At 44.9% G+C, this 24,250-nt stretch overlaps 1 protein-coding gene across 2 annotated transcripts in view; it reads left to right on the top strand.

The window, feature by feature from the left end:
• Positions 1 to 24,250, top strand: part of LOC144209366 (cadherin-7-like) — a 63,725-nt gene that overhangs the window by 10,953 nt on the left and 28,522 nt on the right. For both annotated transcript variants that reach the window (XR_013329101.1, XM_077735626.1), the window contains exons 4-6: positions 9,795 to 9,945; positions 12,868 to 13,226; positions 16,952 to 17,569. Coding sequence is in view for 1 of the 2 variants with exons in the window: in XM_077735626.1 (XP_077591752.1) it covers positions 17,297 to 17,569 (273 nt within the window). In the remaining variant the exon portion in view is untranslated. The remainder of the gene's footprint in view (positions 1 to 9,794; positions 9,946 to 12,867; positions 13,227 to 16,951; positions 17,570 to 24,250) is intronic.

The raw sequence follows: 24,250 nt of genomic DNA, 5'->3' as shown, positions 1-24,250 counted from the left end.
TAATGTAATCTAATCTCCCTAATTTTCAATGTCCCCGGCCGGCCGGGCCGTTTTTGTCCGCCCGATATATCAAGCGTGAAGCTTTTGTAATAGCGAGCGAGCGGGGCCCAAATGAGAACTTTTATGCGGCCTTTTTTTTATTTATTTTTTACTAAGTTCCCAAACAATATGGGGCAGAATTTACGGGCGCTGTCGCCGCCGTCCGCGTCTTAAACCTTGATCTTAACTAAAGCACTTTTACGGGTAAAACGCAGGCGCGCGCTAACCTTGACGGATGACCGTAAACTACTTTTTGTTTGTTTGTTTGGAACGCCCGCCACGCTATAACCTGAGCGCCGTTATACTCTCTCCAAAATGGTCGCCGTCTACAGGCCAGGGATTCAATTTGAGCGCCATTGACGACTTTGGGCATCGCAATCATTATTAAAAAATTGTATTTAACTTCAATTAACTTTGTAAGAGGCGGGGCTTCAAGAGTACCTCGTTTAAGTGCCTTAAACTTTCAAATTTGGGATTTAAAACAAGATTACGAGTGTAAAAGTCGAGTTTCCAGACAGTCCCATGCTTTAAAATGATAGCTAACCGCTAACAGGGTTTTAGAATCGTAAGATTTCCAGAGATTTAAGTGCTTAAATCCGCCATTTATGTGGCTAAAGCAGAGTTAGCAGATAAAAGTAGAGTTTCCAGTCAAGGCTTTTTGAGACAAACAAAGGCAAAGGTTTAACGTCCGCCTAGTCAACGGCGATAAATTGCAGCTGGGAAAATCAGCGACCTCCTTTTTTACTCAACCTGCCACCATTTGACTTATTGCATATGGCCAATTGAGTCTTGTAATATAGCCACAAGCTTTGTAAAGTTGCCTTTTTTTGCCTGGAACATTTCCCTACATTAATAGGAACTATTTTGTCTTGCTAAAAAGTCTTTGTATTGACCGTAAAAGTGTATTTCGTTATCAGGAGGAATGTTTTTGAGGAAAAGTTGCCTTTCTATCCTAATAGATTGGACGCCGGTCACAGTGTCACCCCGCTAGCTCCCGGAAATCAAAGCTAACTAATTGGAGAAGGGTTAACCTCGGTCGCCGACCACCCGCCGTCGAGAACGGCGCCCCCTAGCCCCCGTTTTCATCTCAAAGTCAAGAGCTCCACCCGGTCGCCGCGGTTAGCCAACGTTAGCGGCGTCTCGGTCATTTGTAGGGATTAGCCGCGCTAACCACGGCTCGTATGGGAAGAAATGGCTTCCGTGGCGACGTAGAGATAGATGCCTTAATTAAGCCTAATCACGTTGTAATAATGATATCAGAAGTGGCAAATAGCCTGGGGACAGAACGACAACTAGCCGGAAAATGCCGCCTTTTAGCCACTTAGCTAACTTAAATGAATCCCAAAGTAACTTGAATTGTAGCCCGACCGATTTAAAGATTGTTCAAATGAACTTTTCCCAAATTCCTCTTCATTTTCTTATTAAAATTCACATTTGAAATGAGGTCGAAAGCCATGGTGATGACAAAAACAAAACCAAAACCCCGAAAATAACTTTGCGATGTATAAAAACAATCATTAGCGACGACGCTAGCTCCCGAGAAGCTCCGCGCGCCGCCACGGCGTAACAATCCGCCTCGTTATTGTGAATAAACACGACATTGTCTGAAATTCTGCGAGAGCACTTGCGAGCAAACAATAATAAATGTATACGGCGATGGCGTTTTATTAATGAGTGGAGTCTCGTGGGCGCAGCCAGCACGTAGCTAGCTAGCTACTTTAATGCCATCTCGAGTACTTTTTTTCTTCCGCAACTGGCATAAATAACAATCTACTTTACAGCTAATTGTCGGGAAAGCACTCTGTGGAATCCGTTTCATATTTTAGAACGATAAATGTGTCTGTGAAATCAGCAAATTGTTGTTGTTAAGTGGCCTTCATTTAGCGCTTGATGAGTGGCTCCTTAACTAGCCGCTTGCTAGCCTTGAAATTCTTCAACTGCTCTCCATTTTTCCCTCAAGAATCCTGATTTTTGTACCTCGAGTGCCTTGAAATGGTGCTTAAATTGTCTTGGGTGACTCCTTAAGTCGTCTTATGCTTCTGCGTGTCATGATTTCTTAATCAGACTGATTTTATCTTAAGTTATGGCTAACATTTTCTTAAATTACTCCTTCATTTGTCTGTTTTCACTCCCGAAATAGTCAAAAGTTTTAAAATACATCTGATATTTACTCCTTAAGTACATCTTGAATTGTTTTAAATAGATTAGAACTTGAATTCATCCAGTTTTTGGGAAATTTCTGGATTTGTAGTAGCAAGACAGACACAGAAGACATTGTAGACCTAGATAAAAATTATGTTTTATTCAACAAGTAGCCTAAATTTCTTAAAATATGCCCGATTTTAATCCTTAATTGACGTTTCAAGTAGCCTTAAATTACTATAGGAATAAATTTAATTAAAATAAATACCGGTTTTAAGCAGAAAGCTTCCAAAAAATGCGATTGTATTTCCCCCTAAACATCCTCGGAATAGAATGATTTTCTCAAAAGCCGTGAGGGAGTCACTTAGGTTGTTGTCGGGGGGGTTGATAGATATTTTAAATGTTCCCTGGCAGCGTTAACTGTTTTCCTCTGCTGATTGTTTTGCTTTTTTTCCGCTATTTTAAAACAAACAAGTCAAGTTCCTGGAATAGCACAAAAAAAATCAAGAGGGGAATGAAACACTTGATGAAGGAGCGCCGCAAAACTGGGACACCGTTTCATTGCACTCATTTAGGAGATTTTTTAAGGAAATGCACCGTTTTTTTGTACGACATTTTGGAGAAAGCGTCCGTCCGAAAACGCAGTTTAAGGCCAAAAGCCTTTAAATGTAATTAGAATTTCAAATGGAGACGATCCGACGAGTTTACGGGAACGACCAGTCTTGCGTTAATGAGGTCAGGCCACCAGCCCGCGGCGTTTTTGCCATGTTTTTGGACCGCTAGAATGCAATTAAAAGCCTTTTGTGCCTCTCGTTAATCAAGCAAAATGGCCAACAAGTTCAAGTTTAAAGTTGACTGGAATCAAAGTGCTCACATTAGATAGATGACAAATTTTGACTTTTCGAGTTTGAAAGAGGGATTTTTTGTCCGTTGGGGGCCATTTTGAAACGTACAAAAAGTCTATCGCTGTATATAAATCAATCTATTTTTTGTTTTTAAACAAGAGAGGCCATTTGGAGATTAATAATCTTTGCGGAACATCCACATCCATTTTCTTGAACTGAAAAAGCCATTTACAAAACCACAAATTCTTGCTTTTGTTAAGCGTTTGTTCGGCCTTGAACAATTCAGCTGTTTTTGAGGGTTTTTCGCCATCATTATTCTTCTTATTCCATTCTAAAGACGCGCTCTTGTTGTTCAATCTGGATATTTTCTTTCCACGATTTAGTTTAAGGTCGTCGTTTTTTTCTTTCTGAAAACCCAAAGTTCCTCCTGGCAAACATTAGTTGGGAACGGTCGCTGTCACGATTGGACTTCGACCTTCACCTCCGGGCAGAAATTGGCCCGGAGATTGGGCCGATGGAATCTACCCGCGACTTTCCGTTTCGAGGCCAAAACACTTGTTAAAGACCCCCCACCCCACTTCATCGGGTGGGCCCGGCTCTGGCATCTGATAACGCCGGCGGCGACCGCTCGGACACTTTCCAGTCGTCCCGGAAGATTGGCCGGCCCCACTTTCAGATACAATCTTCCTCCGGACTGGGAAAGAAAAAAAAAAGAACTCTCTGCCGCTCTTTAACGAACGTGAAAGTCTTAATTGTTTCCTACGGCCGATGGCGGATGGGGAGGAGAGAGAAGGGAAAGGCGAGCTGACAATGACCTTGCCGCGGGATCCTCTGGAGTTTATCTGAGTGGCCACTCACTCTCTCTCAGGTGTGGCGCTGATAGAGCAATTCATTTAAGTCCGTCACGATCCACAGCCCCGGGAGATGAGGCCCGATTGTTCTCCCGGCTGTTTGCCAGACGCCGCCGCCGCCGCCGCCGCGCCACCGCCGCCGCGCCACCGCCGCCGCCACACTCCGTCAATAGCCTCCAGACTCTTGACGCGCCACCGGCACTTTTGCCTCCCGCATTTATGACCGTCTTCCGTTAGATCGATTCGCGTCTCGTCCGTCGCGTTCGATTCCCGGATTTTACAGACATTTTTGTAGTCCTCACCCGGACTCGGCTCCCCTCCAAATTCGTGACAAACGGCACCCCGCTAGTCATCTTCTGTTTCACCTGGTTTGCGTCAGACCCTTGAGACGGATTTGGAAACATCTAATATTGCGTTTGAAAGCGTTTGTCGTTTCGCTGACGATAGGTTGGGGTGGGACCGGGGTCGCTTAAATGTCGGCCCGCCGATATCCCGATATTTTTGCGCCTTTTCCCATGGCTTGGTATTTAGCCAATAAAGTAGGTTGACTTGTATTTAGACGGCTATATCAGGACTATATGTGGACCTCGGATCATTGGTATTGCCCATATGTTGACTATGTTGAGGAAAGAAGGGGAAGGAAGGAATGTGTTAAAATGGAAGGCAAAGTCTCCGAGGCTTTCTTCTGTTTCACCTGGTTTGCATCACACTTTGTTTCCCGGCTCATGAAATAATGGGAAGCTTTGGATTGACGATTTTAGCTGCTGCTAAATACTAGTCGCCCCTTTCCAAAGTGGGATTTGAAAAATTTGGGCTAACGTGGTCTTGGTTCGGATTGGACGTTAAGATCTGGCCTTTCACCCCAAAAAGACCAGTTTTTGTTTATGTTGTGGTCTTAGTCTTGACTCTGATTTCCAGTTAGAACTAGTCTCAGCCTGCACATGGATTCGCTCTCTCTCTTGATTGCTAAAAGTCTCCATTTTGGTCTTGGAGATCTGTCCAGACATTGTCCACTGTCCAGACATCTTGAAGAGGTTTTCTTTTTTAGTTCTGTTCTCAGACTTGAAATCCCATCGGGAATGTTTTGCGTGAGTGTAACACGAGCCATTGATCCCCGGCGGCGGGAACTTTCCGGCGGGCGAGCCGTCCAAATGCCATTGACTTTCCGTCACCACGTCGGGCCGGCCGTCACCGGGCCGAGCGGGCTGACATTTAATGGCGCCGTGACGGAGACACATCAACAAAATCGCTCGGCCAGAAAAGACAAACAAACAAAGCCGGCGGCGGCCGTCGCGCGGACGCTAAAAAAATCGGCCTTGTTTTCTCTCGATTTAGCCTTTCGACTTTGTCCCAAAACCGGATTAGGCAGGCTGAATATGTGGCTTTCAGATTGAAATAATGGAGTTGATACATCAGCAAGTGTCTATTTATTGTTGCAGTCTATAGGACCGCCATTTTGGCTCGGAAGTAGCCGTTTTTCGGGTTCAGTCTCTTGGAATAGTTCGTTTTAGTTCCTTTTTTCAATGACTCCATAGTTATTTTGTACTTTGAGATAATAAACGCCCTAAATATTCAGTGTCCCGAACGCAAAACGTATCCAGACCCCACTTTAAATCCGTTTTACTATAAGGTCTCTACAGGACCGCCATTTTGGCTCGAAAGTCACCATTTTTTGTCAAATTTCCCAGCTGGGACTAGACTTTCTTAGCAAGTGGCAAGAAACGGAAGCCCAGTCTATTGGAAAATGGATCCCAAAGATATGGAGCACAGGCGGGCTGTGTGTTTTGATGGCTTTTTCCCGAAAGCATTTCCCTCAACAAAGAGCTGCAATTTTCCTCCCCAATCTTGGCTGACAGCCATTTTGGCCCAAAAAAAAATACAAAACTACCAGCCAGGACAAAAGCGCTAGCGCCCGGGGCCAACGTTCATCCGAGGAGATCAAAATATAACGTGTAAAAAAAAAAAAAACCCAGATTTTTCCTAATTTTGACCGAGCAATTAAAGGCAAGGTAAGAGATGCCTCGCTTAAACAAAAAAAAGGCTCCGGGAAGACTTCATTAAGCGTGGCCACAAAGTGCTGAGTTCTACAGACGCAAAATATTTATTCATCAGCCTATTAATGTTTAATTCGCACCACTTTACTTTTTTTCTGCCTTTTTTAAAAGGGAGGCAGAATGGAGGAAAGCTTTGAACATTTGACCTTATATGGGGAAAAAGTGGGGGGCCACTCTCAGGTGCCGCAGGGATTGTCTTTAATCAGGAAAATGGGGGCGGGGTGTAACATATTAAGCAGGAGGTGTACGATAGTTGGGAGGCGGGGCTCACCCCAACAACTGTCCTTCACACGCAAGGGTCACCAGAAAAAATATTTTCATTCAATACCAGAGAAATTGTCAAAAAAAGGCCATTTTAAGGAGGCGGCTTATATGCCAGAAAATACGCTTTTTCGACTCGTATGATAGCACTGCGAGATGTCCAATCCTTTTGAAGTGGGCGGCCCGATTTGTCTGCCGGCTAATTACGCGGCAACAAACGAGTCGCCCGTCGCCAGAATATATTGTCCGCTTTTATCTCGGCAACTCATCAAGTCGAGCCAATTAAAAGCGGCGGCGGCGGCGGCGGTAGCGGTGGCGGCGGCGCTCTCTCCTTCCTTCGCTTAATTCATGATTGCCAATTAAAATAGAATAGCTGGCCAAGTTGTAAAGCTGTCAGGAGGGCCGGCCGGGGCTAAATGACCCTTTTCCACTTGGAGTGATGGACGTGATTGCCACTCTCTCCCTCGCTTATCTTATCTTATTTATCCTTCTTTGACTTGAACTTGTCACGGCGGGAAGATTCTTTACGAAAGGAAAGAAGACGTTTTTTAAACTAAACTGTTGCTGTACCGCTACATCCCGATTAAGTAAATCTCATGCTTTAATTAGTAGTTTTTTGTAGTTACACCATTTTTAAAGACAGTTTTTCATTCAAAAGTCATCCCCGTACCAATAAAGTTGTATTCAATTAATTAGATAAATGACAAAACAGTTGTTTAGCCTTTGACTTAAATAGAAATGTCTAGTATCACTATTTATTTATCCAAAATCAGTATTTTTATAATCCATAAATTTTTAATTGACCAAAAAATTAATGCCAATATTCACTATTTGCTACCACAAGTCCAATATATCTCCCCCGAAAAATTTCAGCCTAGCGTTCACGTTTTTGGGATTCGACCCTCGACCCCCGAACTGCGAGCCAAACTTGTAACCCACCCAACCACTATCCCGCAAAAAAAAAATAGTCCTAGTGTCCATTCTCATTTTCCAGGCGATAAATGGTCGCGTATGCGTTGGCCGCCACCCCAGATAAATCCCACGTGATGCGTATCTGCGGGTGAAAATGATGTCCAATTGAAGCCTCGGGGGGAGAAAAGTAAATAACGGCAGGCCGGCTGGACACAACACTTTAAAGGGCCCATTTAAATGTCCACGCGGGCCAGTTAAAATCCACGTGGCCCCGCCCGCCCGCCCGTCCGCCCGTGTCTTTGGCGCCATTAGCCGCCGTCGCCGCGCTATTGATGGCCTAATTAAAATGTGTCAGGCTGAAATATGTCACTTTTTGGGCGTGGAGGCAGAAATGGATGGCGTGCATTCATTTTCCCTTTGTCACCAAGACCTTTGCTAACACGGCTGGCTTGTGTCGACAGCGTCGCACGCCGTCCTCAAACAATATGTCGAGTGGCCTTGACGGCACGTGGGGGAGGCGGCTCATCACTGTCTTTGTCGTTGTTTCCCCTCTTTTAAATGATAAAATAGGGCCATTTTCAAATTTTTTTCAATGCTCAAAACCACATTTTATTCAACCTAAAATCATAACACTCCATAAAAAGCCATTTTTGTGCGGGTATTTGCTGCTCCGTTATTTCAAAAAGGCATCGTTATTTCTCAACTTCAACCTTCTTTCAGCCATTTGCTGACTTTTGACTCTTTTTTTAGAAAAAAATGTCCAACCGCCCATCTTTCTATTCACGGCCGGGACGTCGTCCGTCTCTGGCCTCGGCCAAACAACCTCGGGCTGCCGAGGTGTCAGCGCGCTTCAACGTGCCCTCCCCTCGCTCAGCTCGCTCCCCGCCGGCATCTTTGCGGCGGCCCCCGGGGTCCCGGGCGCTTTACCACAGATTAAAAGAGAGTGTCACTAATGTCACCCGGCCGGGGAATCGATGGCCCGGCGCGGGAAATGAAAGCCGTGACGGACACGGACGACCACGTCGCCTCCTGTCAACCGCGCTTCTATTCGGAGGACCTGGGTGGGGAGGGGGTGGGGGGGGCGTGCTCCATTTCCCCTGGGGTGGGGGGGCGGACGGGACGTCTTTCTGAAAAGAGTCGCTGGCCGTTGACTCTTTTCAGCCGGCTCCGCTACGCTGGAGAAGAACTTGTTCCTGCTTTTAAAGTGGAAAAAAAGTGTGAAAAACAAGGTGCATTGAATTGAAAGACGCCATTCAGCCCCGATTAATGTTGATTTGTCATTGTCATGGCAGACGGCGCCAGCCAACAATCAGCATTGATTCGCCAGCTCATCTCTTACCTTCCCTCGCCGGCCGTCGTTCTAATTTCTCAATGTTCCAAAGCCAGACGATTTTCTGGACTCTCGTCACGTTTCACGTTAAAAACAAAAAAAAATGCTCGCTCTTCTTTTAAAAGCATCTATTCTTGCGCAACTCGACATCCACCATTGGTGGTTTTAGGCCCGTTTGCCACCGTAACGTGACATTTTTTTAGGAAAAGCATTAAAAAAAGGCTTTTAAAGCGGCAAGTTGACGAAAAGTAATTTGCTTGGAAATCCCCCTCCAAACAATCAGAAAGTGTTTGAAGCGGGCACGGCACCCCCCAGAAAGCCAATAGTTTTGCCTAAACACGCTTGATGAATTCGGACAGCCTTCTCGGGAGCTTGTTAGCGTCCGCCGGCTGCGCTCAAAGGTCGGGGCGCCGGCGTTTCTAAGCTCACGTATTCCATCGCCGAGCTCTCAATTGACTTCCAGACAAAGAAAAATACCCAAAGAAAAGTCAAGACGGCGCATACGCACGCATTCCGAGTCCTCATTTTGCATTTTTTCCTCCTAAAAGACTTCAGATATGTTTTCTCATGCTACTGCCAAGTGGGATTTCAAGTTGAAATTTACGTCAAAGTCATTCTATAAGTGTAAAAAGCCTTTTGTCATATCTGACGACGACTCCTTAAATGTTTCCTTTAAAAGGTCCCACCGGGTGGGGGGGCTCCATAATACTTTGGGAGGAAGGACGGGCTCGGCGAATGGCGGCTACTGGAAGCACACCGTCTCACCTGTCTGCCGGCGGCTTATCGATCCATATGTCGGTAGTTATTGATCAGCTTATTCGTTGGGCAAATGGGACCTCGGCGCTCTTCAAAGGGCGCTAAATCCTCTACGCCTGAGTATTCGATACAATAAATGGAGTGGGGCAATACAGCTACTATCAAAATCTATTCTAAAGTCAATAAAATAGAAATGGGTAACCAAACATACCAATTTTACAATAAAAATGTGAACAACTTTAGCATTTTATTTAATACTAATATTATTCATACTTTTTTATGTACTTGTATTCCTCCAATAACAATTTAGTTAACTCATTGACAAGTTTTTTCCCTATTATTGTTCATGATGCATTCATTCTTGATGTAGAGGCTTTATTTTTATTTTATTTATAACTTTCATTTTCTTTATCTAATATTTTTTGTTGCTTTTTGTTACTCGTCAATGAAAAAATACTTATTAGTATTTTGTCCCATCAACTATCAATCAATAACACTTTTTCCGAGGTTTGAAGAAGTACATTTTTGAATGTCAACAACAACAAAAACACTGGAGTCATGACGTCATACAAAATGGACCGTCTGATTGCTTGTCTCCTAACAGGTGGACCCCTGGAGTGCTTCACTAACGATCCAAGTGTGAAATGAAACCACATGCACGCACTAACCTAACACGGATTTTCAGTAATGAAGTACGGCGCCACTAAGTGAAACTGGAGTACTTCCCACGCACTCAGCCATCGCCATCAAACCAGGCGAGTAACCGAGTCGCGATATGCCATAACGCTTGTCAATAAATGAACAAGTGCACGCTTGTTTTTAAGGCCGCCTTTTTTTAGAAACACTCGGCCCACAAACGTGTTAAAACGGCACCCTGTAGTTGCCTATTCAGACTGCAGCTCCTTTCAAAGATGTTTATTAAACATTTAAACACACTAGAAGTCCATTTTAGACGTGGATGATGAGAAAATACGTTATACAGAGTTAGTTTTGCTAATGTGGGCGGGGGCGTAATGTATGGTTGCACGCAGCGTGTTAGCTCGCTAATAACCGAAAAGGCTAAACGGGTAACATACTCGACACGCAAAAATGTCCCGGTTTACAGCGTTTGCAAATGAGGATACAATTAAAAAGTATGCAAATCGCACCGCGTAGATGAGAAAATACGAGAAAAGTGCAGTGTAGATTTGAAAGTTTTTACAGTTAGCATGTTAGTTACAGTAGAGACGCCCCCGGTCGACGTTTCAAAATAAAAGCACGTCATGTTCACGCAGATGCCTGTAAATTACGACCCTCGCGCTCTTTTATATTTCAAATGATGCCCATGATGATAAATATAGTTGACAGTTAATCCAAACAAATTAGCATTCTGACTTTGATGACTTTAATTTGGGAGCAAATCAATGTTTTGATAGGGCTCGATTTCATTTTCTACACTTGACTGCCTTTCAAATCAAACCTGCCTTTTAAAAAAATAGGAACATTCTTTTTAATACATAGACACGAATTTTATCTGAGTGGGTGTTTTATTATGATATGTATTTTCATTGAATTGCCTCCTTTTTTGGACTGTAATATTCCATATTGGCAATAATGTATCCGAAATTCGTTATGGCGACAGGCCTACCGGTCGGGGGCAGTGGTGTCTAACCTTCTCATAGTGAGGGGTTAACATTTAAATGCCCCCCGCCCCGAACACGCCCCACTTGTTAAGCCGAGAACAAAAAGCCCCCATCAAGCGGCGTGTCATCGGGGGAGCAGATAACCGTCGGCCAGGTGAACGGAGGTCACGCAGGCGATACGGAACACGGCCCATTTTGAGATAAATGCCCGGTGGACACGCGGGGGTGTCGGCGTCGCTTTGGGGGCAGCTGCTGATTGATGGGGAGGCGCTGATGAGCTCCCAATGTCACCGTCTAATTAAATACCTCCCGTTCCCTCCCTCTCGTCTAACCGCTGTCCATTTATTTCCTAATGGGGAAAATATCATTGAATTTGGCCCTCAAAAGAAGCTTGAGTTGAGTCTATATACTAATGGGTTTCTCAGATATAAAACGAGAGGGGAGGTAGTGGCTACTGCATTATTTTTAATCCTTTTGGAAATAGTAGAATTTCAGGATGAATGAATTGGACGTCTATTGCTGTCAATGGGTTTCCTCTCTAACCGCTGTACCTCGATTTACAGAAAGGAGGCGCTCTTTGTATAAGTTTGGGTCAAAGCTCGGGGGTTGTTTAAGCAGACAGCGCGCTGGATGTGGCGGTGAAATGCAAATAAGGGAAACGGGCGGTGGGTGACTAATTCCCGCGAGTGCGTGCGTGCGTGTGTGTGTGAAGTCGCGCAGAAAAAAAGAAGTCCATTGTTTTAATTTTGAAAAAATGCTAACGCAGGTGATACTTTTGCATGTACTTTTTCTTTCTTAACACTTGAAACTTTCCATCCGTAAGGGATGAGTAGGTAGGAATCCCGCGGTTGTGTGTGTATATGTGTGTGTGTGTGTGTGTTTGTGTTCAAGATAACTCGAGAACGAATGGATTTTTATACGACTGCCGGGATATTTTTGGAACATGGAACGGAAAGAGGTGATGACATTTTGTGGTCTTGAGGTTAAAGGTTGCAGAGGTCAAAGGTCGCAGAGGTCAGAAACTGAGTTTAGTGTCAACCTGATACCAAATTAACCTCATTAGCTCACGTTAGCTGACGAGATAAGACTAGAAAAGGTCAGAGTTCACAAACAGGTTGATGCTTTGAATTTGACTGCTTAGGTGGAATTGCAAGCTGGTTTATTTGTATTTATTTATTTATTGTTTTGCAAACAATATGGCAATGGCTCAAATGTTTATTTTTTTTAATATTTATTTTTTAATTGTTAAACATCCAGCAGAGGGCGCTATTGTAAATATGTGATCATTATAGCAGGTGTCAAAGTGGCGTCCCGGGGGACAGAACCGGGCCGCCGCGTCAATTTTTGCGGCCCACTAAAATCAATCTCGTGTCGACTTTTTTTTTCAGGATCTTGTTTAAAGTGAAGATGATAGATGAAAAGAACACTTTTGCTGTTTTTCCCCTTTATTAAAGTTCAAAAGAGCCATTTACAAACAATTGATGGATGATGAGAAAGCCTGGCAATTCAATAGTCATAAGTTGTCTGTGTTTGGAATTTTCTTTGAAAGGTTTTGTCGATGGTCTTTAACGCTTTTTGAAAAGTGAAGGCGAGTGGACAAAGGTGTCTGCAATGTTCTTCTAGGTTTGAGTTTTTCACAAGCCATCTGCCACTGACAACTTGGCGCCTTCCGAAATTCACGTCTGCGCTTTTCACTTGGATATTTCATAAAAAAAATAATCAGATAATGTCATTTTTTTCCTACATTTTAAATGGAAGTGGGGTGAAATTGTTTCATTTAAAACCCTCAAAATTGAAAAGTTGATTCATTTTCCTCTTTTAAATGAGCATATAAAACTATTTTTGAATTTAAAAACAAATTTCAAATCTTTAAATGCTCATAATCCCTAGTTTTGACGTCATATGACTTCCACACACCGATAAAGGCGAAATTAAAAGCAGCTAAAAATCCACATTTTACCGAAAAATGAACACAAAAAAATGAAAGAATTGTCTCAATGAACATGACGACATGTCATACTTAACCATTTTTTTTGTCTGCTCTTTTTCATATAGTGCTGCGCTGGAACGGTCCCCCCTCCCTCCCCAGATTGGACACCCCCGTTAAAGCTGAAGAATCCTGCAGCTGGTCATCGGTGCACTTGGGAGGAGGAGGAGGAGGAGGAGAAGAAGAAGAAGAAGGCACTGCGCAAGAGAGAGAGAAAGCAAAAGAGAGAGAGAAAAAGAGAGCGAGCGAGCGTGAAGCCTCGGCAAAACCCACCCGAGCCAAAGCAGAAGCGCGCGGAGCCGCCACGCCAACGCCAAGCCAGGCGAATCCACCGCGCGGGAAAGCTAATTGGCGAGCCCTCGCCGTCCTCCGATCCCGCTCGGTCAACTTTACGCCGGAGGAACTTCTGGCCCCCTTCCGCCCCGGGGTGAGTACTGACGTTCCTTCTTTTTCTTCTTCTACTTCTTCTTTTTTTTCCACACCACACGTCATTAGTATTCTGCATTTGCGCTTCCCGCGCGCCGCCTTTTCCTCTTCAATTTGGACGCCACTCGGGCAACTTTTCTGCCGGATTTTATTCTTTATTTTTCAACGTGACACTCGTTGACGGATGCGCAACCCGTGTGTGTGTGTGTGTGTGTGTGAGACGGATCCCCTAAAAGAATAGGCGTCCTTTTGGAAATTGTCGGATTTAATAATGGAGGCTTTAAGAATCGTGATGGGTAGAAATGCACGTCTTTATCGGACATTTTACAGATGTTATTGGGGGGTGTATGTGCTTATTAGGCTTAGGAGGGGTTGGAAATTGGATGAAAAAACTGTTAAAATGTGGCATTCCATTGTAAAAAAGGAGTCCAGACTAAGGAGGACGCTTTATTAGGTACACCGAATCGCTCGTGTTGATGCAATTTCAGATCGTCAATTAGTTAGAGATTTTGAAATGTTGGGATTTTTAGGGAAATGGAGTAAAATGGGCGTACGTTTTTCTGTGGGGGTTCCTAATGAAATGGCCTTGCCCGTACTCCATTGTAAATCAAGCTTATGATTAGGTGGAAAATGCCATTTGTGGAGAATTTGTCCTTCCTTGTTGCAAACTGGCATTTTGGTAGAAAAAAAAGGAGAAGAGGAGTCAGCTTTTGGTCAAGGTTTGCGAAATGTGGAGAGTATCGTGCCGAGATTTCTTGGAATGTGAAAAGGTGATTTGTTGGAATGCATCAATGGGATTTAAAGGCAAGTTTTTGCTCAAAAGCAATGACAGCCAAAAGGATATTTTTTTAGGTATAATTTTGTTTTCAATTAGAGCCAAGCCATTTGAATGGGAGCCAATGGAGAGTTTTTGGTGGCTTCGGTAGACTTGACAGAGTCAAATGACTTTTTGACACGGTTTTTAATTAGTATGCTTCAAATGGATCAAAAATCTTTTAGTTAAATATAAAATATTGTTTTTGATAGGTTCTAGTTGGTTTTTAATGACCATTTTGTGTGTGTGTGCGCTTAGAGTTCAATTGAATAGAAGCCAAACGGCTTTTTTGGGGGTTCAATAATCTTGACCGTGAACTTAAATGACTCGAAGGGTTCAATCAATGACTTTTTGGGTGGAATATGCTAATTCTATCATCATTGTGGCTCCTATCGGTTGACTTTTTGGGTGAAAAATATCAAATCCAATTCTAAAATCCCGATAAAGAGCTTTAAAATACCTTAAATATGTCAGAACCCCAAAACAAAAAAATCAATGTATTTTCCCCATTGACAACAATAGTGGTCCACTTTATTTTTTGACCAGTTTGCGACGACAATGAAATAGCGAGCCAGCCAGTGTGATTGGTCGTCCCGCCCTGGGCGCCGTTAATCCTGTTGTGCTTCCTGTTAAATGGGATTAGAACAACAGCGTGTAAACCAAACAGGGGGCGGCCGCGGGGGGCTGTGGGAGGGGGGGGGACGCGGTGGCCCACCTTATCTCCTATGTTCACTTCATTTGACACCCAAAGCTCTTCCCTCGTAGGACCGCCCCTTTTGCTAGAACTCCTCCACAAGGTCACTCCTAAAATATCAATTACAGCAGCATTTCATATATTTCCAAATAAAAAAAATGGGTGGAGTCAATATACTCTATATATCTATCATCTTGAAATGAATTTGATCTTAAAACACAAAGTTGTCACATGATTAACTTTCCCCGCCCACGTTAAATGATGTCGTCGCTACGTGTGTCAAAGTGGCGGCCCGGGGGCCAAATGTGGCCCGCCGTATCATTTTGTGCGGCCCAGGAAAGTCAACCATGAGTACCAACTTTCTGTTTTAGGATTATATTAAAATGATAGATATATGTGTATATTAAATTTCCTGATTTTCCTGCTTTTAAATCGATAATTGAATTTTGTAATCATTTTTTTCTGTGTTGTTAAAGCGGCCGCTGCTTGGACACTTTGGGAATTATTAGAGAAGAGCGTATTAAATTTTTTTTGAATATAAATGTAAAGGGTGCTTGGCTTTTCCCCCAGATGAAAGAGATGAATCCATTGTCATTTGTGTCATGGTCCCCCCTAAAGCCCCCCCACCCCCACATGACAAACATTTGTGCTCTTTTTGTGGGCTGACCTCTCGGCCCCCCCCTTTCCCCCTGGCCCATCCAACCACCAAGACCCCCCCCCACCCCCCACCCATCCTCCACCCCCCACCCGTATCTCGCCATACCTTCTCGAACGGCGGGCGGGCGGCCGACTCGCTCCCGTTGCCCCCGCGGACAAATCTGTTCCACTTTCCATCCAGGCCATCAAAATGTCATGCTCGGCTCTTCCACATTCCGCCCGCTAAATATCGCTCCAACTCACCAACGAGACGGACATTTGACAGACACGAAACGGCAAATCCGCTGCCGGTGCCAATCACGAAAAAAAACCGTTGACTATGGCCCACAAAAGAAGCTTAAATCCAGTCTACATAGTTTCTGAATGTTCCAATTTCCCAGCATGTCTTATCGCGTGCGATCCAACTTCCCCAACGTCTTCTCTGGCGTGCCTCCCCGCCGCTTACGTGGCATTTCTTGGCGCCCGGCGGGGTGGCTTTTTAAGTTCAAGACCCGCCGCGCCGACTTCCTCCGCCTTTCCACTGGCGTGTCACGAAGGCGGACGCGGCGGGAAGACCAAGCGCGGCACGGCGCGTCCGGCTCCAGGTCAGAGGGCGCCGACGATTTATTTTTAATCTGACCCGCGGGTGGCGCCCGCCCACTCGCGTCACGTGACTTGTTTAGCGTAGCCGTGACGCAGTGACGTGGCGCTCAAATGACGACCTTGCCGCCACGCCGCCAGATCGTTGGCAGCCGGCTGACTAACCTTTGGTGTCACGCGCTCGTTAGCGTGGGGGTCTTTGAGGGTCACGCCTGGGGTCAAGGACTGCTCTTTTTTTATGAAATACAAAATGAAATCTGGTTGACTGTTCATGCTACATGACTGTAAGTAGCATTACATGTTAAGTCAGTGGAAGCTAATGAAATGAGCCTGGCGTAAAAATAATCGTATCAATGTCAATGGCGGACATTGAGGTCAAGGTTTACCCAGCATTTTCAAAAAGAAACAAAATTTCTAGTATATACGGTACATGCTACATGACTATACGCGACATCACAACGAAGCGGTCACATTATTTAAGGACCACGAAGTGGCAAATTTGTTCAAGCCACACAAATGTATTTAAAAATGGTTTCTTATCCCGAGTGGAGTTCCAAAAGAGTTCAAGTGTGAAACAACACAGCAAGTCTGACATTTCAGCTCCAAGCGCTTATTTTATAGCGTCATTTTTTTCCCGGAGTCCATTAAAGATGAATAATAGCCACACATATTTTGGGGTGGAGTTGAAAAATTTTCAAGTAGTGGAAGTACTTTTCCTTTTTCTTCTTCTTTTTTCCAAACGATCCCTTTTTCTATCCTCTTAAAGCCGCTGACCCAATTGACGGTCCGGAGCGTTTTTTTTTCCCGTTTTTTTCCCCCCGCTCGTTCCCAAACGCGCGTCATTACTGGTGCGCCGGTAATCACATTCCAGCCGCGCCGTCGTGGGTAATCCCATTACTCCACCACGGTCTCGGAGCCCAGCGTCCTTTTTTGGGGCCGAGACTTGACGTTGTCTTTTTTTCCTCTTTTTGTTGTTTTTCAGCACTTCTACCGATAGGTGGCCATTATCAACGGACCTGACTGACGGTGGCGTGGCCAAGCTCCCTCCCGGGCCGCCGCTGACCCTGTTAGCCGCCTTTAATGTCAAGTCGGCGGCGCCCGAGTGGAAGGAATGACCTCACTTTGAGTCTCCAATCGGGAAGAAATGAGGAGGCGCGTCGTGGAATGGCGAGCTTGACTGCACCGTGAAGACAAACCAGGACTGTGTGGATAAAAAAAAAAAAAAAAAACCTCCAGGGGTTTTGACATTTTAGTTTATTTATTTTTTTTTTTTTGTGGACCTCCTCTGGCCCGAGTGCGCTTTGGAGCAGCGCGGGGGGAGGCGCAGATGATGGCGGCGGCACGGCGGTGGCGACGGCGGCGCTCAGCCGTGCGCGGAGCGTCCGCTCTCCTGGCGCTCCTCGCCCTCCTGCTTCCCCTCCAGCGGGGGGCTTGCTCGGGCCCCGGCAACGAGGACGCCGGCTCGGGGGACGCGGACGGGACTTGGCGCTCAGGTGCGGCCCCCCAAGGCCCCCTGAATAGGCACAGGCGCAGCTGGGTTTGGAACCAGTTCTTCGTGCTGGAGGAGTTCACGGGAAACGAGCCGCTCTACGTTGGGAAGGTGAGTCTACTGTGATGCGACGCGTGGTCGGTTTTTATGCCAAATGTCGCGCTATTTACAGCCAAAATTAATCCAAACTCGCCCAAAAGAGTTCAAATTAAAGCCAAGTGATCATTTAGGTAACCTATAGAATAGGGCTGTCAGACTTTAATGTCAACGCGATTTCACGTGGCCCAGACGATTTTAGATATAATATTTACATTTTTTAAATAAATAGATTAAAATAACTGTGTTAAAGCCCTGAATATTCAGTTTTTCAGATCTAAAACATGGTTTATTTTAGCTTTAAAATATGTTTAGATTTTACAAAACGATTTTTGAACTAAAACACAAAAAATTAATTAAAAAATGACAATTGTTGATTAAAAAAGTGGGAAAATCAGGAAATGTAATATACATTTATACTCTTCATTTGAATTTTGATCCTCAAACAGAAAGTCGGACCGCACAAAATGATGCAGCGGGCCAAATTTGGCCCGCGACCCGCTACTTTGACACCTGTGCTCTAGAATCCACGCTCTTAAAAAGCGACCCAGTTTAAGTGAGGACAGGACGGCGCATCACTCCCTGTAAAAAGACGATTTAGTTGAATATTGCTAGCAAAAGGTAAAACATTTTCTATGAAAAAGATGTAAAGTCATCCATCCCATAAGTTAGCTAAGGTACCTTTTGGCCACGTTACAAATCTATCCGAGCGACGTCTCAAAGAAAGATTGACGCCGGGGGCTTTTAAGTCGAGCCGTGCACTCGTGCCACTTGACTAATGTCGCGGAAAAGGACATACGTCCATGGCGCCGTTGGAAAAAAAAAAAAAAAACGTCTCCCCAGGTAGCTAGCGGCGGCGGCAGCGGCTTCTTGTGCACGCCACTGGAAAAAAAAAGAAACAAAAAAATATGGAAGCAGCTGCAAAGATTCCCGCTGCGCACCAACAAGTCAACTTAGCTGCTTTTAGGGCTCCTCCACGCCGTCCGTCCTGGCGTTGCCACGGAAACAAACCCACAACCCAAGTGCCTCCTCGGGTAGGAAAATGTGGCAGACTTTAATTGCACAAATTCACGTCCAAAAAGTGCCCGACGCTGGCCGTTAATGCCTTGTGTCACATTCCAAAATTTGCCACCCAATTTGTCATTGCTCCTTGGCGTCGTGCCCTCGCTTCAACGTACTGGACCGGAAAGCATCACAAATTCAAGCGCCGGCCAGTAAACATACCGCCTTGACGTCTTCTTTATGTCGGGACGATGCTAGAAAATAGGCAGGTGCGAGGAGCGTTAATTGCGCGTTTGATGGGCTCTTTCCACCTTCTGAAAAACGTTAATGTTCTTTTCCAAAGCCGTCGTTGCTAGATGACTCTTGCGTCTACGGAAGTGACGGAAATAAAAGAAAAACTGAAAAGGCTTAATTCAAAATAATAGGCGCGCCGTAAACTGGAAAATTCGTAAATTGGTAAAGATTTTGTCCGTGGCGTAATTTTGAAAACGATGTAACATGGTACTCTGCGCTGCGTTCAGGTACGACTCGTAAAAATGGACATAAGAGTAAAAGTTGGGCGCCTCAATAATGGGATAATAATAGCAATAATAACAGATTATTGTAACTTTAATGGCCGCCATACTTGTTCTTCTCTGTCCTGACTGTACTTTGAGCAAAATAGTAAATAGTCCTTATATTTTTCAGTTCAATTTTAGCACAAAACTTGAAGTAAGTGGACAGATAATTTACTTAGTGGGCCCCATTTTGCTCCCGGGCCTCCGCTTTGTCACCGATAGGCTACAGCTAACGTTAGCATGAGCTAAGTTAGCCCAAATTGTTGTTATAAGAAAGGAATTGTTGTTGTTTTGGTTCCCAGGGCTGTTGAGGTTAGCATGTCAATAAAGCAGTATTTTTTTTGTTTTGCCGCCCCGAATGCGATCGGCGTATTTGCTCGTAATTCTGCGACGTGTCGCACTTTTGACACTTGGCATTTAAAAGTGACAAAGTGTCGCTCTCCGGCTTCGGGCCGTGTTTCTTCATCTCTGTTTTATGCCACAGAATGATGTATTATGTTAATTTTCCCAGCCATTGATCAAGGAAATGCGTCGGAGCGCCCGTCCCCGCCGGGATGGCGCCCGCCCCAATGCTCAAATTGAAATTGAAATACTCCCGTACTACGCCGGATCGCGCTCCCGTCAACCGAAAGGCGCACGTGGGTCGCGAGGGGGGGGCGGGCTGGAGCGCTTCCCCCTCCGGGGGTTAGCGGTAGCGCCGTCCCCACTGGGGAACGCTCACGTGGGCGCTCCAGTCAAGCGCCGGCGGCGCGCACACATGCTACCTGTGCGTAAATAGCGCTTGTTTTCAAACTACTTTGACACTTAAAAGTGGACAAAGTTTAGCAACTTAACATTTAAAGCTCTTTGGAAAAGTCGTTCTTTTATATACGTTTGAAACATGGATGTTTTCTGGTGGAACTGTAAACAGTAGGCGGGTGTAATACCACTCGTGTCCACTAGGTTCGTCCCAGTTTTTAACAGTATTCGGTTGATGATTTCAACACAGCTGACTTTAAAATGGAGACAAAACCAGGAAGTAATGTGTCATTTTAATGTACGTAAAAACTGTTTTAAGATGGAGTGTTGTTCCTCCAAGCTAATAATGCTAATTTGTATTGTAGTCCTTGATATAGCATGTTTTTACAATTGAAAATTGTCACTAATTTTTATCATGGCAGGATATTTACGTCTCCCATTGGTGTCCAATCCCTTTTCAGTTTAGATTTAACTTCTTTCCCTTCCAGTAAAAACAAATTAGGCGTTTCTGTTTTCTTCATCAAGCGCCATTCCTTACCTTTTAATGCCTTGCCTTTTTTTAATCTATAATCTGGCAAAGGCTCCGTGAAACATGACAAAGTTTAGCCTGGCGCCCCCGGGCGGTTCTCCGTGGCCATTTGCCGGCCGTGTCCTTTTGCGAGTAATGTTGTGGGCGCCGTTATTTTGACATAAGGTGACGGGGCTATTAAAACATTTTCTTTTGGAGCCGCTTGGTGAATCAGCGTTTTATGATTGGGCCTCCTGATGGATGATTATATTTACGGGAAAAGACATAAATACCTTTACGATCCCCAGTCACGCGCACGCTTTGCCACCCGCCGGCCAAACGGCGGCGGCCAAACGGCGGCGGCCAAACGGCGGCGGCCGTGACGCTAATTCGCCGCCGCCGCGCCCTTCGTTCCGGCCGTATGGGAACTTTTTTTTTTTTTTTTTTTTTTGTCAAATTCAGCCCCTTAGGCAGTTTGACTTGATATTTGGTGGACATCTCCATCATCATAAAGTCGCAAGTGCCCACATTTCTAGTTGAAGTCGGCCATGTTGGTTCAAAGCAGCGTTTTGCCTGAAAATGAAGCATTGGAAGCCAGTCCATCCGTACGTATTTGTCTACTCGAATCCAAGCGGCAGTGATTTTTATCAATTTTTAAGCACAACGGGCGATAAGCTCTACAAAAGTAAAGCCGGTGCGTCTTTTAATCCCGATGGCAGATCACGTGATCCCGTTGCGTAACATAAGGTTTCCCCTACTTTTGTATGTACGCGCTCTATTAATACCATCAAATATTAAAGCCAGCTTCTCAAAGCCACGTCCAATAGTTTGATTCCGACTTTTCTGACGGCCTCCTTTAATGTTTTTTTTTTTTTTTTCTTCCCCACTTCTCCGATTTTTGGCGGGGTGGCGGAGAACTGCTGATGTGTCGGATTTCCGTCAGCCCGCCCGCCCCCAACAGGTCCGACTTTTGAATAATTCAACAGGTGGAACGCCGTGCGATTGGCGTCGCCTGATTTTTACATCAAGGAACTTTTATTCCGAGGTATTTAGTGAATTTTATCGCCGCCCGCGCCCGGCAAATTTACGGCTCTCCACTTTTGGCAATCGGCCATTTTAGGACGCCGCGTATTAGTGATTTACGAGCACTCGGGAGGCGGACGTTATGATGGACGCCGGCTCTTTTATTAAGCCAATGAGCCCGCCGGCGCGTTTTGGAGCTCATTTGTGGCCTCCTTTTGTCTCGACTAGTCTGATTCCAAATCCGTTTGATTCCCTGGCAATCATGGCCTCGTCAAGTTTGGCGCATCAAATGGCGGAGGAAGGCGGCGCAATCAACGCTAACGAGCTGGGAAAGTCCAACTTCTTTTACGGGTGACGCTTGTGACAAATTGAAGTTGCGATCGGAGCAAAATTGCGCTCGCAATATAATAGTTTAGACCACGGGTGTCCAAGTGGCGGCCCGGGGGCCAAATCTGGCCCGCCGCATCATTTTGCGCGGTCCGAGTAAGTCAATCAACTTTCTGTTTTAGGATCAAATTATAATGAATTGTATAGATGTATGTTATATTTCCTGATTTTCCCCTTTTTAAATCAATACTTGTCATTTTTAAACAATTTTTTCTGTTTTTAGTTAAAAAATCATTTTGTTTAATCTAAAAATAGATAAAAAAGCTTAAATAAACATTGTTTTAGATCAATGAAAAAACTGAATATTCAGGACTTTTAATCCAGTTCTTCTAATCCATGTATTTATCAACGATTTGAGCTAATCTGCGTGTGTAAACAAGTCCGAATTTTGGCGCAGCTCGGACGCACGATAGCGTAGCCGCCGTCCGCCGGAGGAGAAGCTAATACACTAAAAGCCAAGGCGCCGGTCGACCACCTTCCGTCGTAATTAAATGGAATGGCGGTGAATGGCGGCCTCTAATCCTTAAACGGGTTTCATTCCCACCGGGAAATGTGGGAATGACCTACATGTGTCGGGGACGTTCATCCACCTGTTCTTTGTCGGCGCGACGTGCGACGGACGAGCCCGCCGACTTTGAACGTCGACGAACAACGCGGCGGCGGGCGGCGCTGTCTGATTTCCATATCAGGTTGCGCCTCTTGAAAGATTCATGGAGTGGTGCGGCGGTCCGGGCTTCAAGTGGACTTGATTTCCAGCCCTTTGCTGGAAATGATTTATTTGATCAACCCAAAGTTTGGTCTCGTATACTTTCGACCCGCGTCGTGGATTGGCTAATAGCATGGCTAATTCTAGCTGGCTTGTTACTATAAACACCGGCCGACGTTACGTATATCGAAACATATTCGTACATGGAGTAGACATGGTCGAGTATTTGTCATAAACGAAGCAAAATAGCGCTTTGCCGCTAGTTATGCCCGATCACGAGCGCCGATTTAATGCAAGTGTAACGATCCGATGAGCCAGCCATTCATCACCAGCGTGCCTGAATGCTTCAGTGAAAATGGGGGGGAGAAAAAAAATCATGATTTATATTAATAATAATATTAAAAGTGGCCCTTGCGGCGCCTTATTCTTTTTAATCAAACTTGGACACTTTTACATGGCTTATCTTGGAGGGGAAACTTTTTTTTCAGTATCCAGTTAAACCAGTCATCTAAACATGTTGAAATGCACGATTGAATTCATCGAGTGCCACTAGAGGGAGCCCTACCTCAAAATTGTACGACAATTTAATACGACAACGTAACCGTTAGAAAAGGCTATGCTAGCTGTTATGCGAAATGAACAAGACGTTAGGATATGTAATAGCGATTGTATCGGAATTATGGATTTCTCCGAATCGTCCCTTGGCGTTCTTTTATTTTGAAATACTCAAAATTCTTCCTACGGTAGAGCGATATTCTGTCTTTTTTGTCATTAGCCTTATTATTTTCCACCCGGCTAGGGAAAAAAAAAGTGACGTCGCCATACGCTTTGTGGCAAGCAAGGCTCCATTTGGGAGCAAATAGGCTTGTCGGCGGGCCAATAATAAAACGCTCCCGCGACATCCGTTGATTTCCAGACAAATGATGTTCCCTTGACTGAGAGCTAGCCAGCGCATCTCATTCCAAATGACTTTGACGCCGCCTCCACTACGCCGCTCAATTAGCAACCCAGAGACGCGATGGGGTGGGGGGCGGGGTTTCAATGGCGGACACGAGTAGGGCGCGTTGAATTACGCCGCGGCGCCCAGATGACTCGAAGCGCTGGCTTATTGGCTTAGTTCGCGACTGTAACTCAAACTGCAATATTGTGTGTGTGTACGTGTAAAGTGGGTGTGTGTGTGTGTGTGCGTGTCCCAGTGGCCCTGTCATGTTGCTGTTTAATAAGGCGTTTCATTGTTTGAAGTGGCGGAGATGTTTGTAATCCCCTCGGATGGCGCTCGCCGCCGCTGCTGGTGTTAGGGACGGAAAGAAAAAAAAATGGCTGGCGCAAGTGTTGAAATCCAGGCCGGGAATTCAAGTGCTTGGCTTTGAGATTTCGAGAGAGAGAAAGAGACAGAGTTGCAGTTGGTGTGTTTAAGCAATCTGCTCGTGTAGGATTTGGCGTGTCGGAGTGAGGGATTTTTAGGCGATAAATCATTGAATTCAGGGTCTTTATTGTCATTAGAGGAGGAGGCTAAGATTTAAAGTCGTCAAATAAACTTGCTAGCCATCCAAACGCTACGTGCTAGCTAAAATGACCACTGTAAAGCTAAAAAAATAATAAGCTAGGGTCCATAGACGTATAGATTGCAGGTAGGATTCATGATTATAATGCTAACTGCCCTAAAGCTAATCAAATTAAAAATAACATTAAAATTGTAACATTTTAAAAAAAGAGATTTATCAGAGAAAGACTTATTTAACAAAAAATGTGGTAAGGCTAAGCTAACAAAATAC

This window comes from Stigmatopora nigra, chromosome 16, assembly GCF_051989575.1.
Source record: "Stigmatopora nigra isolate UIUO_SnigA chromosome 16, RoL_Snig_1.1, whole genome shotgun sequence".
Taxonomy (NCBI): Eukaryota; Metazoa; Chordata; class Actinopteri; order Syngnathiformes; family Syngnathidae; genus Stigmatopora; species Stigmatopora nigra.
Note: the sequence above shows the minus strand (reverse complement) of the source record. Positions and strands in the feature narration are given on the sequence as shown.